This window comes from Coregonus clupeaformis, chromosome 7, assembly GCF_020615455.1.
Source record: "Coregonus clupeaformis isolate EN_2021a chromosome 7, ASM2061545v1, whole genome shotgun sequence".
NCBI classification, from domain to species: Eukaryota; Metazoa; Chordata; class Actinopteri; order Salmoniformes; family Salmonidae; genus Coregonus; species Coregonus clupeaformis.
Window position 1 is genome coordinate 16,341,246 of NC_059198.1, and position 15,865 is coordinate 16,357,110.

The 15,865-nt window shown below is 44.8% G+C and overlaps 1 protein-coding gene across 9 annotated transcripts in view; it reads right to left on the minus strand.

Annotated features, from left to right (window-relative positions):
• Nucleotides 1–3,347: 3,347 nt before the first annotated feature.
• Nucleotides 3,348–15,865, minus strand: part of LOC121569907 (SWI/SNF-related matrix-associated actin-dependent regulator of chromatin subfamily D member 3) — a 45,652-nt gene continuing 33,134 nt past the window's right edge. For 3 of the 9 annotated variants that reach the window (XM_041881227.2, XM_041881229.2, XM_041881223.2), the window contains 13 exons: nucleotides 14,994–15,036; nucleotides 13,269–13,391; nucleotides 12,413–12,535; nucleotides 11,189–11,284; nucleotides 10,009–10,029; nucleotides 9,628–9,690; nucleotides 9,387–9,488; nucleotides 8,454–8,615; nucleotides 8,128–8,225; nucleotides 7,553–7,745; nucleotides 6,834–6,956; nucleotides 6,624–6,725; nucleotides 3,348–6,315 (listed from right to left, as the gene is read on the minus strand). In XM_041881227.2, coding sequence (XP_041737161.1) covers nucleotides 6,262–6,315; nucleotides 6,624–6,725; nucleotides 6,834–6,956; nucleotides 7,553–7,745; nucleotides 8,128–8,225; nucleotides 8,454–8,615; nucleotides 9,387–9,488; nucleotides 9,628–9,690; nucleotides 10,009–10,029; nucleotides 11,189–11,284; nucleotides 12,413–12,535; nucleotides 13,269–13,391; nucleotides 14,994–15,036 — 1,303 coding nt within the window. In that variant the 3' untranslated portion in view covers nucleotides 3,348–6,261. The remainder of the gene's footprint in view (nucleotides 6,316–6,623; nucleotides 6,726–6,833; nucleotides 6,957–7,552; nucleotides 7,746–8,127; nucleotides 8,226–8,453; nucleotides 8,616–9,386; nucleotides 9,489–9,627; nucleotides 9,691–10,008; nucleotides 10,030–11,188; nucleotides 11,285–12,412; nucleotides 12,536–13,268; nucleotides 13,392–14,993; nucleotides 15,037–15,865) is intronic. The other 6 variants (XM_041881231.2, XM_041881230.2, XM_041881225.2 and 3 more) reach the window with 5 other exon arrangements.

Genomic DNA, 15,865 nt, shown 5'->3' on the forward strand with positions numbered 1-15,865 from the left:
ACATCAAGGCGGTGACCCGATCCTGTAGGTTCATGCTCTACAACATTCGGAGAGTACGACCCTGCCTTACACAGGAAGCGGCACAAGTCCTAATCCAGGCACTTGTCATCTCCCGTCTGGATTACTGCAACTCGCTGTTGGCTGGGCTCCCTGCCTGTGCCATTAAACCCCTACAACTGATCCAGAATGCCGCAGCCCGTCTGGTGTTCAACCTTCCCAAGTTCTCTCACGTCACCCCGCTCCTCCGCACACTCCACTGGCTTCCAGTTGAAGCTCGCATCTGCTACAAGACCATGGTGCTTGCCTACGGAGCTGTGAGGGGAACGGCACCTCCGTACCTTCAGGCTCTGATCAGTCCCTACACCCAAACGAGGGCACTGCGTTCATCCACCTCTGGCCTGCTGGCTCCCCTACCTCTGCGGAAGCATAGTTCCCGCTCAGCCCAGTCAAAACTGTTCGCTGCTCTGGCACCCCAATGGTGGAACAAGCTCCCTCACGACGCCAGGACAGCGGAGTCACTCACCACCTTCCGGAGACATTTGAAACCCCACCTCTTTAAGAAATACCTGGGATATGATAAAGTAATCCTTCTACCCCCCCCCCCCCCCCTAGCTATTTCCTTTGCTATCTATCTTTTGTGCAGTTCAAGGTTAGTTTGAAACACAGCTTCATTACCGTGGGGTCTCAATTAGGGAAGACAAAATAAAACGACTTGTCTTTGAGAACTACAGCCTCAACAACGACAGATGAGTGATGCATACTTTGCAAGTCAGGACTGAGGGTTTGCGAGCCAAGGACAAGCTATTAGGGGTGTAGATTGTAGTGGTTGATATTCCTCCAATCATATAGCTCTGAACTCTGTATTCTTCCTGGTTGCCTCTAGAGCTGCGCCCTGAAGCAATGTACAGTTTGTACTGAAGCCTGATATCTGCCTCCTCACATTAAAGTCAGTAACCCGCCACCCCTACCCGGGCCTCCCTGGATTTTGGATGGAATTCTCTACACATGTGTCTTAGGGAAGGGAGTGCAGATTCAGAATGCCCTAGCAGGGTGGGTTTTGTCCACCTGGCCACAGTCCAACAGGGAGAGGGAGGGGGGAGCTGTTTCTCCATAGTGTGGCGGGTGGAGGGGGGTTCAGAGCACTGAATAGGTCACTTGACAGCCTCTCTGTTTCCTCCCTCTCTGGGCAGGGGGTGAGAGGATTGCACTGAGGGGTGAAACCGCCCCTTGTGCAATGGATGTCAGGCCAGGGTTTGGCAGAGGGGAGGGGGGGGTGAAAGAGTTTCTTTCTGCGGTAGCTAGCTAGTGCTGAGGTTGTAGGTTAGCATTACTGCATGCACTCCACCTGTTTAGACACGGTCAACAATAACTCACTTGTCTGCCATCTCAAAACGACGTCTTGCTCATGCTAGGACTGCTAGAAGTATTACTCCCTTCTGATTTTTATCGGACAGCTTATTGCCAAAAATTCAAATGATCTACCTCTCACCAAAGCCAAATACTATTTGGCCCAGTACTACAGTGAGGGAAAAAAGTATTTGATCCCCTGCTGATTTTGTACGTTTGCCCACTGACAAAGAAATGATCAGTCTATAATTTTAATGGTAGGTTTATTTGAACAGTGAGAGACAGAATAACAACAAAAAAATCCAGAAAAACGCATGTCAAAAATGTTATAAATTGATTTGCATTTTAATGAGGGAAATAAGTATTTGACCCCCTCTCAATCAGAAAGATTTCTGGTTCCCAGGTGTCTTTTATACAGGGAACGAGCTGAGATTAGGAGCACACTCTTAAAGGGAGTGCTCCTAATCTCAGCTTGTTACCTGTATAAAAGACACCTGTCCACAGAAGCAATCAATCAATCAGATTCCAAACTCTCCACCATGGCCAAGACCAAATTGCTCTCCAAGGATGTCAGGGACAAGATTGTAGACCTACACAAGGCTGGAATGGGCTACAAGACCATCGGCAAGCAGCTTGGTGAGAAGGTGACAACAGTTGGTGCGATTATTCGCAAATGGAAGAAACACAAAGTAACTGTCAATCTCCCTCGGCCTGGGGCTCCATGCAAGATCTCACCTCGTGGAGTTGCAATGATCATGAGACCGGTGAGGAATCAGTCCAGAACTACACAGGAGGATCTTGTCAATGATCTCAAGGCAGCTGGGACCATAGTCACCAAGAAAACAATTAGTAACACACTAAGCCGTGAAGGACTGAAATCCTGCAGCGCCCGCAAGGTCCCCCTGCTCAAGAAAGCACATATACAGGGCCATCTGAAGTTAGCCAATTAACATCTGAATGATTCAGAGGAGAACTGGGTGAAAGTGTTGTGGTCAGATGAGACCAAAATCGAGCTCTTTGCCATCAACTCAACTCGCCGTGTTTGGAGGAGGAGGAATGCCCCCAAGAACACCATCCCCACCGTCAAACATGGAGGTGGAAACATTATGCTTTGGGGGTGTTTTTCTGCTAAGGGGACAGGACAACTTCACCGCATCAAAGGGACGATGGACGGGGCCATATACCGTCAAATCTTGGGTGAGAACCTCCTTCCCTCAGCCAGGGCATTGAAAATGGGTCGTGGATGGGTTTTCCAGCATGACAATGACCCAAAACACACGGCCCTGGCAACAAAGGAGTGGCTCAAGAAGAAGCACATTAAGGTCCTGGAGTGGCCTAGCCAGTCTCCAGACCTTAATCCCATAGAAAATCTGTGGAGGGAGCTGAAGGTTCGAGTTGCCAAACGTCAGCCTCGAAACCTTAATGACTTGGAGAAGATCTGCAAAGAGGAGTGGAACAAAATCCCTCCTGAGATGTGTGCAAACCTAGTGGCCAACTACAAGAAATGTCTGACCTCTGTGATTGCCAACAAGGGTTTTGCGACCAAGTACTAAATCATGTTTTGCAGAGGGGTCAAATACTTATTTCCCTCATTAAAATGCAAATCAATTTATAACATTTTTGACATGCGTTTTTCTGGAATTGTTTTGTTGTTATTCTGTCTCTCACTGTTCAAATAAACCTACCATTAAAATTATAGACTGATCATGTCTTTGTCAGTGGGCAAACATACAAAATCAGCAGGGGATCAAATACTTTTTTCCCTCACTGTATATGAAGGTGTTTTTAGACTAAGCTACACATTGATAGATATAGCCCCCTGGGCAGCTGGATTCCATTTAATTTGAAACCTATGAAATATAGCAAAGTCCACTCTGGTCTTTCCAATTTGATGTTTCTAGGAGATATACTATTTAGACCATCGATCAGCATGAAACATTTGATCTTCGGATAAGTCCCATCCCCCTGATTTAGCAATAAACCACACATTGCAGAGCTGATGGCATTTACAAACTTTGGCAAGCGCTTCTTTATTTATATCCAGGCTGTCTCACAGAGTCACAGCTGTAGTTGTCATTTTTCCATTTTTTTCTTCCTTTTTTTGTAGAATGGGGTAACCCAACACATTTGCACAAGTGAGAGCTATATCTCCATGGTGGTGACCAACAGTCAAAACAGTGTAGTAGAGAAAGAGAGCTGTGAGGAACATGAGCTCTCCTCACAAAGTCATGCAGAGACTGCGGTTACCAGCTATCCATTCAGGTAGACCAATATGAATGCTTTTTGTCAGCGAGAGAGGAGCACACAGTTTAGTTACAGTCTATAGTCAGATGACACAAGGTTTCCATTGTGTCAGACTGAGAGGGTGTCCATGAGTTGTAGTTTCTAGAATGCCCAGAAAGGGGAGCCCTAGAGTCAATAATGCTCCATGACTGCCAACCATACAAGACCAATCTGGGTCAAACACAAGTATTGATTGACACATAATTGAATACAACAACGATTATGCTTCCTTGCTTAGTGCGGTTGAAATACATGTAACCTGTAGTAACAAAAACTCTTATGCAGATAACATCTATGCTGGCTGGGTATAGCACACAGGTTTTTAGCAAATGGTTGAAAAAGGCCCCTTCACAATGGAAATTGTGTAAAATCCATTGCTCTCCAGATCCACTTCCATGCATTAGTGAGAGTATTTACATGTCCTGTTTTAAATGTATAAAACCTGTCCATGCAGCATGCATAGGTCTTTAAGAAATCCAACCTCTTTGTTTATGCTGAGTTAGGTCTCAGCCATGTTGAAGAGAATGTTGACACAAAAGAGATGTCACAAGGACACAATTTTGATGTGACTGAACCTTACAGAAGACAGCAGTGTTGACTTCAAATCAGAAACTGATTTCTGAGAAGGCTTATCCCATCGGACACACACACAAAACTAGAAGGGCCCAGAACTGAGTTGCTGTGGAAGTTAGTTAAAGAGATGGGCGATCCCTGTGGGTGGGGAGACAGGGAGGCATCATCACACCCAGCATTACATTTTGTGGTTCTACCCTATTAAAACTCCCCCCAAGTGTACACAGAGGGACACTAGCGTCCCTGTCCTACAGCTTTAAACATATGGACCCCGATCCTTCCCACCCCATATGTCCCGCCGTTCCCTAAACCAAACACACTGACACAAACAGACAGTCATATGCTGTACAGTTGCTTCTCCCTGAAGAAAAGAAAAACTGATTTACATTCAGATGTTTCCTTTAAAAACGTTGTCATATTCACCCTTGAACAATTTCAACTGGTAACGTAGCTTTATCGGGCCTAGACAAAATCACAGTAATCGTTGTTCATTGTCTATTTTAACCATTCTAATCGAGACCGTTGGTGACTCTGTCAAAATGTTCAAGGACAAAATATTGTCAGACAGATCCACTTGGGACAGGTAGTTCACAATAGATGTTAACTAAAAATACAATGAACAAATACCTATTTCCCCATTCATTTCGAATAATAGGATTACTAAAGTTACTGGCCAACATTTGTCAGGCTGCAGTTTCACTGCCCACCCCATGATTCTTTAACATAGAAAATGGTGTTGGTTACTCTCACATCATATTCCAAAATGTGTCCTTCGTTAACATTAAAAACACTGATTTGAGTATTGAGAGGGATCTGTAACTAATACCGTTCCCAAACATGACTTTTGTACAGTTATTATGACAGGACAATGAGCCCCTGAAATACATATCTGTCTAAAATAGCAACACAAACGTTATTCCATCTGCACAGTCATTTACCGTGGTCAAAAAGTGCCGTGAGGGGACAAGTCTGTCTGGGTGCTCTGTGTTACAGAGAGTTAGTCTGTGTAAAAACATGCAGGCTGTACTGACTCTAAGGCGCCATGCTATGGCCGCCAAGTGTTACTACATTACTTTGCCTTGCGCCTACCATTACCTCCTCACCTTAACATCTATCCTCTACAGTCAACAGATATGAGTCTTATTCATCTTGATCCCTTTCACCTTTTAATCTGATGGAATATATTCACTTATACAGAGATCTACTTTTACTGTTACACTGTTTAAGGGAATTACTGTAGAAAGGTGGAAAAAATAAGCTAATCTTCGATTGCATCTTGATTAGTTAATAAGGGGGGAAATCTCATTCATGAAAGCTGCCTTCCTTGAACAAGTTCATTTTTTAAATGACAGACCTCAACATTTGAGCTTCAGAAGGGAAATTAGCCCAAGTCCCGACCCATTACTTCATACTGTAATCTTCATTCTGCTGGTGTAAATTTGGTTCCACACATCAAAACACTCATGCACACTCGGAGCATATTGCTCACATGAACTGTACAGCTAATGATACACTAAAACAATGGGCACAATCCAAACTGTGTGTGAGTCAAGACACTTGAAACATTAGGTTACAAACAACCACTTTGGGCTCATCTGAATAAATCGCAGTGGACCATTATGACCGTTCTTTATGTACAGTACTGCTGGACTCAGCAGAAAAGTCCATCTGGTTGAGATGAGAAGGATCTAAAACACAGTGATCATTCTGCAGGCAGCTGGTACAATGACTTCTAGTCTCTATGGAAAGACAGTGACATGCTAGTAGGTCCTAAGTGGTTGACATTAAAAGCAACCCACTGTGTTAGGGTTCTTTTGAGAAACAAAATGTCCGCCGAGGGCCTGTGTTCACAGGAGTATGGAGAGAGATGTTCGGTCCGTCAGAGCTGAACAGATTGAGGGACGTTTTTTGGACACATGCAATTGGGGGATGGGCCAGAGGTCATAGGTCACTACTACAGCGATTTAAAAAACAGACAAAAAACAAACACAACACACAGAAACACAGGTCTGGGGTCAGATAAAGAGTGCAGAGAGAGAGATGTCTGAGACAGGGCATTTAGGTGTTCCTCACGGCCAAGGCCTGCTCCAACTCCTGTCTCCTCTGCTGGATCTGTGAGAGGGTTGAATGGAGGGGTGTCATCACCATTACCATCACACACACAGAGACCACCTGACATCAATACACCTGAGGTCGATACCCAGTATCAATCAATCTGTAAAAAGGGTAATTTAAATAAAGTTGGATTACTTGTGTTATACAGTAGTGGTAAGAATAGTGTAACAGAGCAGGCACAGCTTCAAAGCTAAAGATGACTATTCCACGCTGATCTCAATTCCCAGTTTGTGTTCCTACTTGGATGCTGTGTTGTGTGAGTTGTTGAAAGGTTTTAAGGTGCAATGTTTGATGTGTCTCCTCACCTTGCTGTAGAAGTAGCGGCTGACAGCCTCCTGGGACCAGGGCTCGTGGTAAAACTCTGCCCTCCTCTCCTCCTCGGGGTTCCCCACCACATCCGTCATCAGCTGCAGACAATAAGAGAGCATGGTTAGTGATATGTGTGTGTGTGTGTGTGTGTGTGTGTGTGTGTGTGTGTGTGTGTGTGTGTGTCTGTGTGTGTGTGTGGCCCTCACCTTCAGGTCTCTGCTCTGGGACTTGAGCCAGTCCTGGATGTAGCCCTTAGGATCCCTGGAGAAGCTGAGCATAAAGTCCCTCTGGATCTTTAACTGGTTGATGGACTCAATGGTCTCATGGATCTAAAGGGTTCATAATGATCACTGATGTCAGAGGACAGCTTACACAAATCTACTCTACTAAGCATATGAAAATGACTTTCCAATTTCAATACACCAATTGATTTGAGTCACTGCGTTTTCTACGGATTTGTATTCAGATAGTGTAAGAAACGGTGGTGGCAGTGTGAAGAGCAAGGCTTTTCACACAGGAACATGAAGCCACAACACCTTGGTGTCACACACATGGTAAAGATAGATTTACATTGCGGAGATGCGGGAACAACAATCCCGCTTCCGACACCTCAGCTTTTCCCTACACTGCATTGTATACTGGTGAGATTAATGGTTACCCAAGGCGTGCGTAAAAGTGTTAGCAAGTGTTGGGGTCAATTCCATTTAAATTCCACTTAAATTCCAATTCCAAATTTGCCCCATTGAAAAGCATTAAAGAGAATTGGAATTGGAATTTCAGTGTTGAAATGGAATTGACCCCAACCCTGGTGATAGCATGTCAGGCGACAAGATTCTCCGGGAGAATCAGATAGAAATGTATCCAACAGAGTCAGACTGCTCTGAACGGTACTTAGTCGTCCCGCATCTCCGCAATGTAAATCTACCTTAAAAGTCATCTTGGGTAATTGTGATTGGCTATCCTTCCTGTGTGGTTGTCCCACCTTGTTGTCCAGTGAGGCGATCTCCTGCTGGTTGGCAGTGGAGAGCAGGAAGCTGCTCATCTGGCTCTTCAGGGGGTCCTCCACCTCCACGTCGATGTCATAGCACGCTGTCTTCTTCTGGTCGTTAGGGTCCACACTGTAGGTAAACGGGGGGGATGATGGTGAGAAGACTTTGAGGTTGTTGGCAGCATTTCAAATGTAATAAAAATGTATTTAACCAGGTAAGAACAATGAAAAGGTTGGGAGGCGAGAATGCTGGTGGTCTTTCTGTATCTTACCAGTATTCTTGCCTCCCATGCTAGCCTTTTCATTTGTATTGTAATATCTGCCCTTTGGGACGGCATTACCTGTGAAACACTGTACCCACATTCTTATTAATCAGCTGGATTTTTATACTGTATCTTTTTCAACTTTTTTTGTTGAAAGAATTTGTAATTTTTCATGTCGCGTTTTATGACCCGGCATTCACCCTTAAAACCAGGAATTTGCCATGTAGGTATTAAGTGTGAGCTGCTCACCTGATGACGTGGTTGATGACGATGGGGTCAGGGGGCAGGAGTAGGTTGGTGAGACGCTGGGGGATCTCCGAGAACTTGAGCCGCGGGCAGTCAAAGATCTGAGAGGAGACAGTAACATCTCAGAATACAGGCCTAGCACCAGAGATGGGCAAATGTGTGTCCCAAATGGCACCATAGTACCTATTTAGTGCACTACTTTTGACCAGTGCTCCTATGGGGTAGTGCACTATATAGGGAATATGGTGCCATTTGAGACACAGGCAACAACATGGCAACAGCTAACAGGTAATACAGTACCAGAGGAGAACTAGAAGAGTGTAGTCTACCTGCTGAAAGTACTTGTCACAGTTTATGTACTCCTTATCGTGGGAGTCCTGCAGCTTGTTGGTCTTGACATACTGCCACAGGGCCTGGATGATACAGGAGCGGGTCTGGGTGTGGATACCCAGCAGGCGAGCAAGACGAGGGTCCAGCTTAAACTGGGGGGGCTGGGGAGAGGTCAGAGAACACCATCAGTACTAGCCCAGACAGGAACTAGGAACCTCAGACAGGAACTAGGAACCTCAGACAGGAACTAGGAATCCCAGACAGGAACTAGGAACCTCAGACAGGAGCTAGGAACCTCAGACAGGAACTAGGAACCTCAGACAGGAACTAGGAACCTCAGACAGGAACTAGGAACCCCAGACAGGAACTAGGAACCTCAGACAGGAACTAGGAATCCCAGACAGGAACTAGGAACCTCAGACAGGAACTAGGAACCCCAGACAGGAACTAGGAACCTCAGACAGGAACTAGGAACCTCAGACAGGAACTAGGAACCTCAGACAGGAACTAGGAACCTCAGACAGGAACTATTACAACTGCCAGATGACAGCTGCTTTGGGGACACGTTTGACACACTTCTGAATAGCTTTTAGCCTCATGTACTACTGAAACTAGGAAAGCACATGAGTGGACAACAATGTGAATACCCACTGGGCAAAAACTGGTTGAATCAACGTGGTTTCCACGTAATTTCAACCCCAAATTCAATGTGATGATGTTGAATCAACGTGGAAAACTGATTGAATTTGCAAAAAGTCATCAGCATAAGAGATTTTCGTCTTTTTTTCACCCAACTTTTAACCTAAATCCAATGACAGGGTGACATTTTTGGTTGGATTCACGTTAGTTGACAACTCAACCAAATGTAAATCAAAACTAGACATTGAACTGACATCTGTGCCCAGTGGGTAGTGTCTCTATGGCGCCCTCACCTGGTAGTCTAGCATTAGCAGCAGTGTGCAGCGCACGCTCACATCCCCTGGCCTCTTCACCTGGAAGCCGTCAGTCTCCTGGGTGGTGGGAGTGCGGTGCCACTAGCAGGAAACACAGAGACAAAAACTCCACCTTGAACACTACCTACAGGCACCGGCCACGGACTTCCAGAACATTCTGAATGTGTACATACAAACGTGCACACAAAGACGATAAAAGAATACAAAACCAAATGTGTACACTTTCAACGAGCAGCCTTGCTCTCGACCCTTTGTGTTTGTTGTCTTTTGGAAGGCTGAATCGCTGTAAAAGAATAGATCATGCATGGTGTGGTAAGGAACTGAGTGAACTACCAAGACAGCAGAGGGTTGATCATTTGTTTTTGCAGAGTCGCTAACTGATATGTTGGCAATAATGGTCAGATTGAAAATGACAATCTGCAGAGATATTTTGGAACCTAACAAGAGCATGGCTTATCAAGTTGAGACTGTACCCTACCCAAATGAAACCTCTATTTGGCATTACAGTCATTATGTATACATTTTCTCCTCTGTTATCCGGGTCTCAAACCCTCCTTGGTATTTTATCTATGTGGAAATGTTAGTTGAGTCTGCATCTTACCTTCGCTTTACTGGTCAGCAGCTAAAAAGAAAAACACTTAAAGTTCCCTGCGTTTCAGTGCATTGTAGCCACTTAGCATGCAACACTGGGAGGGAACTGGGAATGCTTTTCTACTTCTTTACCCACTAACTCAATGTAGGGTTTCCACAAAGATGTTTTCATAATTGTGTTGTGGTACTTTAGGGTCGTGAAACATTTTGTTAAATGGACAGATTCATTCCAAGCAAAGCTTTATCTATGTTGTTTATCCTTGCTAAAATATTCTAAGGTATTCTCTAAGGTGGGAAACCTTGAGAAGTACTCTTACATCTAACACTCAAGGAAGCATTTTGTCAATTCATAACACATACTGCAGTGCTGGGTGAATTTGATTCCAGTGTCAAAAACATGATTTCTCTCCAAACCATGTTTTTACAATTCAAAGGTCACAGAATTGTATGGTTGGAACCCCAGACACCATTCTCTGGTAAAATCTTCATTCTCTGATAAAAGTGGATTCCTCGAGATCCTAAACCCCTTTAATACTAAAATCAGATGTCATAAACTCGCTATATGAGAGTAATATGCTGAATAGGACTGGCTGTGATTCTACTGCCTCTTAAGTAAAAGATCTGTTCTCGGATGATGGCATCATCCAGCTAACTGAACAACAGTGATGTCAGGTCTTCCAGTAGCCAACAATACCAAAATAGGCTAAATACATGAGAATAGTGTATTTATTTTCTCTGAATCATAACTAAATGCAAACCATCTGGTATCACTAAACCACACATGTAGCCAATGGCCTAATCTTGTACAGCGGGAGTGCAGCAATATTGTGAGCTGCATTGTAACTAAAGATACAATGCCAAGAGTCTTTAGTGGTTAAAGACTACGGTTAACCCCTTGTTTGCCCAAAACCTGCTGAATAGATCTGGATGAGGCTGAATGGCGGGACCATAGAATTAGAATGAATAGAACGGACGTCTCCATTCAGGTTAATTATGCCATAATGGGTGGACTGGGGGCCATTTTGAGGGTCCCCAAAGCAGTAAAGCACAAAGTGACTACAAAAAATACATTTCATTCTCATTCTATTTCTATGGGCGGGACACAGACAGGGTAGAGGAGACGAGGGTGAGACAGAGAGGACAGAGGGTGCAGGCATACGGTCATCGGTCATCAGAGAACATGAACTCACCTCTACCAGGTGGTTGTCAGGACCATACAGGTCTTTGTCTAGCTCGATCACCAGGCTCTTGAAGAATGAGGAGAATTTCCTCTTCAGCTTCCCAGGCTATGAAACAAAGCGAGGTGGTGAGTTAGTTTAACATGGATGGAACATTTGGGCTGATATGAACATTTTAAGAGTGTAACAAGCAAAAACTCTCACATGCACACATGCACACACACACACACGGGCAAACATGTCTACATTGTAGATAGGGTTTCCCCCTTTTGTAAACCAGTTTGTTGTAGTCTGACCCTATCTTTTTCCTGGCTACTGAACATCAGTCTCCGGGAGTAATTCCAACTAAACCACTACGAAGTACTGTTCAACACCTGCCTTAGAAAACTTGATATATACTGTTGTCATTGACTATAGCAACATTTCTTGGACACCAAAGTAGTGATATCATTGTATCTACTGTAAGCCCTAGGGGACGACCAAAGACGTAGAAGGAGACCACATACAATGTGAAAACAGGATATTCTCAGGGTCCACTTCCTTAAAAGTTGATTCCAAATATTTGTGGGCTCTAAAACCTTAAATGGTCCAAACCGCTATGAAATGACAACCCTGCCTCGAAACTGATGAGTGCATTTGAGTCGAGCCACCATTTGAAGTCGAGCTAACTCTGCAAAAGCAATCTATGGCCATCTTGCGTTTCCTGCTGCAGGCATAATCTGTGCAAACATTTTGCGAAACATTGATCATTCCTCCGAAGGCCTAACCAAACAAACAACTCTTGTTGCTGACTGAAGTGGGCCGACGGTGGAGTCATGGACATATGTTAGAACTATACCAGACTGCCGTACATGACTGTGGGGCAAACACACCACAAAGCAGCTCCTGGATCAAAGAGCTAGCAATTTTCATACTTGGTTGAAGGATTAAGACATGGCCTCAGTTTTTATTAAGGTATTTCACCGTGGTCAAAAGTAATTTTAACCCACCATGCTGCCACATTCAAATACCAACCACCAGAAAATATGTCCTGAGGAGAAAATGTAACTGACTTAGTGGTAGGGATACAGTTGAAAAATAACCGTTCATAACCACCAACATCCATAGAGGAGACTTTACAATAAGAGAAAATAGGAACTAAACAAAATCAAAGGATATTTTGCTGAATCGAACAAACCAGTAATGATTAATTGATACAGTGGCATTGCATTGTACTACAGGAAGTAGAACACTCACATCATCCAGCAGCTTCCCCTCAACCCGCAGCTCCCATGATGCAATACTGCCGTCCGAGTCGTCAGCGTCAGGCTTGGCAGGGTTGAAGGTGTTGGAGATGTACAGCCTCAGTTTACGCTTTTGCTGTCAACACAAACACAAAGAAGGTCATTTCTCTACACATCAGTCTTGGCACTTTGGTACTAGTATGTACCAGTATCGTAATGATTTATATAAACTGAAGAGTAAAGTATAGTAAACTATACAGTATAGTATAGTGTAGTGTATAGTATAGTGCATAGTATGTATGTAAAGTATAGTATAGCATAGTATATTATACCGTGTTGGGGAAGCTACTCTGAAAATATAGTTTACCAAGCTACCAATTACTTCACACTGGAAGAAGTTAAGCTACACTAAAGCTACCTTTAAGAAAAATATAGTTTACTTAACTAAAGTTACTTTAAAAAGTAGTTTACTACATCCAAACTACTTCATGAAAAATAATCATATGTAAATCTGAAATGGTGGACCATTCTTGATACACAAGGGAAACTGTTGAGCGTGAAAAACCCAGCAGCGTTGCAGTTCTTGACACAAACCGGTGCACCTAGCATCTACTACCATTCCCCGTTCAAAGGCACCCTCTGAATGGCACACATACACAATCCATGTCTCAATTCTTGAACCTGTCTCCTCCCCTTCATCTACACTGGCTGAAGTGGATTTAACAAGTGACATCAATGGAAGGGATCATAGCTTTCACCTGGATTCACCTGGTCAGCCTATGTCATGGAAAGAGCAGGTGTCCTTAATGTTTGTACACACAGTGTAGTATAGTATAGTAGTGAGATACTTTAGGCCTATGATTTGTTACCTTCATGGGTCTCTTCAGGGCTTCCTGGATGTCCACCCGTTTACGCATAATGGTCTGGTCCAGTTTACGTTCAAAGGCCAGCAGGTCCATGTAAGCCTGGGACTCCGGGACCAGCTCCCGGATCTTATCAGAGGGGGGGGGAACAAGAACCAATTCTCTCAGTCAGAGTCTCTGACAGCCCACACAGTATACTGTATCATATCCAATGCTATACCTTGCTTCAGAAAAAAAAATAACTTATATGTTTGAGCTTTGGTTTTATTAAGGCACGGTAAGGCATACTGCCATCAAAGCATGTCTGGTGTCTGCACTGCAGCTGTGACTGTATTCTCTAAAGCCATCATTTGCCCCAAAAATATTTTTGTCCTTCTCTAACAGAAGGAGTGACACCTAAAGAAGGTGATAGAGCCGGCAGTAGTGCCCATAGGAGCTGTGACTGCCCAGCACCGCTCACTAATTGGTGCACCAATCCAGCTTTTAGTGCTGCTAAGTCCGCATTTGAAATGCAGAGGGTGCAGCAGAGCCAAGACAACCCACCGCCCCTACCCTCCCTGAGGGAGTCGGCACACTGCCAAGGCTGCTTACCAAACTGGGCACAGACTCCCAGATTCTCCCACTGCATTACCCCTCCCTTACTCTTTCTCTCTACCTGTCTCTCCCTTCATTGTTCCCTCGACCATCTCATTCCTTCTCTATCTGCATGTCTGTCTGTCGCCAGGTTGAGGTGTAGTGCAGACAGAATGCATTGACAGACATTCCCTGTCCCTGAGTCATCGTTGTGGCGCCTGAGTCATACAGCTATCTCCATTCCCTGTGTCTGGCTTGTGTTACGATAAGACCCACAGACTACAGAGATGCCTATAGGAGCGACTGAGAGTAGCATGGGGCTCCAGTCCACTGTCACCAACAGCAGCCTTTACAAAATCAATGGCCAACCAATGCAACCACAGGCTGGGCCGAGCTGAGACAGGGCAGGGAGTGGAGAGCGGAGGCTATGGCTCAGGCAGGCAGGCAGAGGACAGAGGCTCGCTGTGGGTTTCTTTTGCCCTGACTGGGACCACACACTGGACACACCCTCACCTATGGAGAGAAGATCAGACCCTACACCCAAACGAGGGCACTACGTTCATCCACCTCTGGCCTGCTAGCCCCCCTACCTCTACGGAAGCACAGTTCCCGCTCAGCCCAGTCAAAGCTATTCGCTGCTCTGGCACCCCAATGGTGGAACAAGCTCCCCCACGACGCCAGGACAGCGGAGTCACTGACCACCTTCCGGAGACACTTGAAACCTTACCTCTTTAAGGAATAACTGGGATAGTATAAAAGTAAAAGTGGTTGTCCCACTGGCTATCATAAGTTGAATGCACCAATTTGTAAGTCGCTCTGGATAAGAGCGTCTGCTAAATGATATAAATGTAAAATGTGCCCACTCTATTGCCTCATACGTTGTGTCATATTCGTTCTGTTTCCTACCAGTCTATTGATTGTTCCATTCGTAAATAAGATGAACAATTGAAAAGCGGCGCCCACTGCCAAGCCTGCGCCAAGCCTCTGATCACCCGGGCATCTCCTTTCGCTCCATTTCTATCAACACATAATCATCTGCCCCTCCAAGCCCTGAGATCAAAACACACACACGCGGTTTCTATTCAACAGAGAATCGAGAATCGCACACACAAACACTCCGGTAACGGGGGGGAAAAAGCAAAATATATGCAATCTCACCCTCTGTGGAAGAATCTTGTCGGCCATTTTCCTTCTCTTGGCGCTACAGAGGGAGAGAAAGACAGAGAGAAAAAGGAAAAGAGAGCATGTTACTATGGTGACTGATAGTGTAGCGCCCAGGCCATCTGCTAAAATCCTGGGCCACATCCAGCACCCCAGTGTCCCAGCTGTGTGTGCGTGTGCGGTGCGCATGTGTGTGCATGCGTGTGTGTGTACGCAATGCAGATGTGTGTATGTGTTTTGGGGGATCCAGCAGAGGCAGGCGTATGGTATGCCACCTGGAGAGCAGGAACCCGTGACATTCAAAGTGTCACATTAAAAACCTCATGCACTAACCCCTCATGACTCATGCTATACCATCCACTGCGTATAGATTGTGTGTATGTTTGTGAGTTTTGGCTCCTATGCCAACTGTGGCTGTCTCCAGAGCCCAATATGCTATGTGACCACCAATGACAATGCTTCCGAATCCAACTTTCTTCTTTCCGATGAGGAATAAGATAGTTTCCTATTATCTTTCAGCAGCTCACAGACATGTCAAATTCTTTGGGTATGAAAAAGTATTGAAAATGTATGGAGAGATATTTCCATTTCCTGTCTTGGACATCATTGTTACGACACCTGATGGGTTACTTACCATGGATCCCTGCTAAGGCAAATGAGGTGTGCTGGTTTGGTTTAGATGCCTTCAGACTCTGCTTGGCTGTCTAGGTAGTGTCTGCAGCTGCAGTCTGTGCCTCCTCAGTGAACTTCGGCTTACATTATGCTTTTGTTATTTTTGTTACAAAATCGGTTATCCCCGAAACAGTGGTGCATTGTTAATATTGGGCTCAGACACTGATTTGAGAGAACAAGTTTGAAATAGTATACAG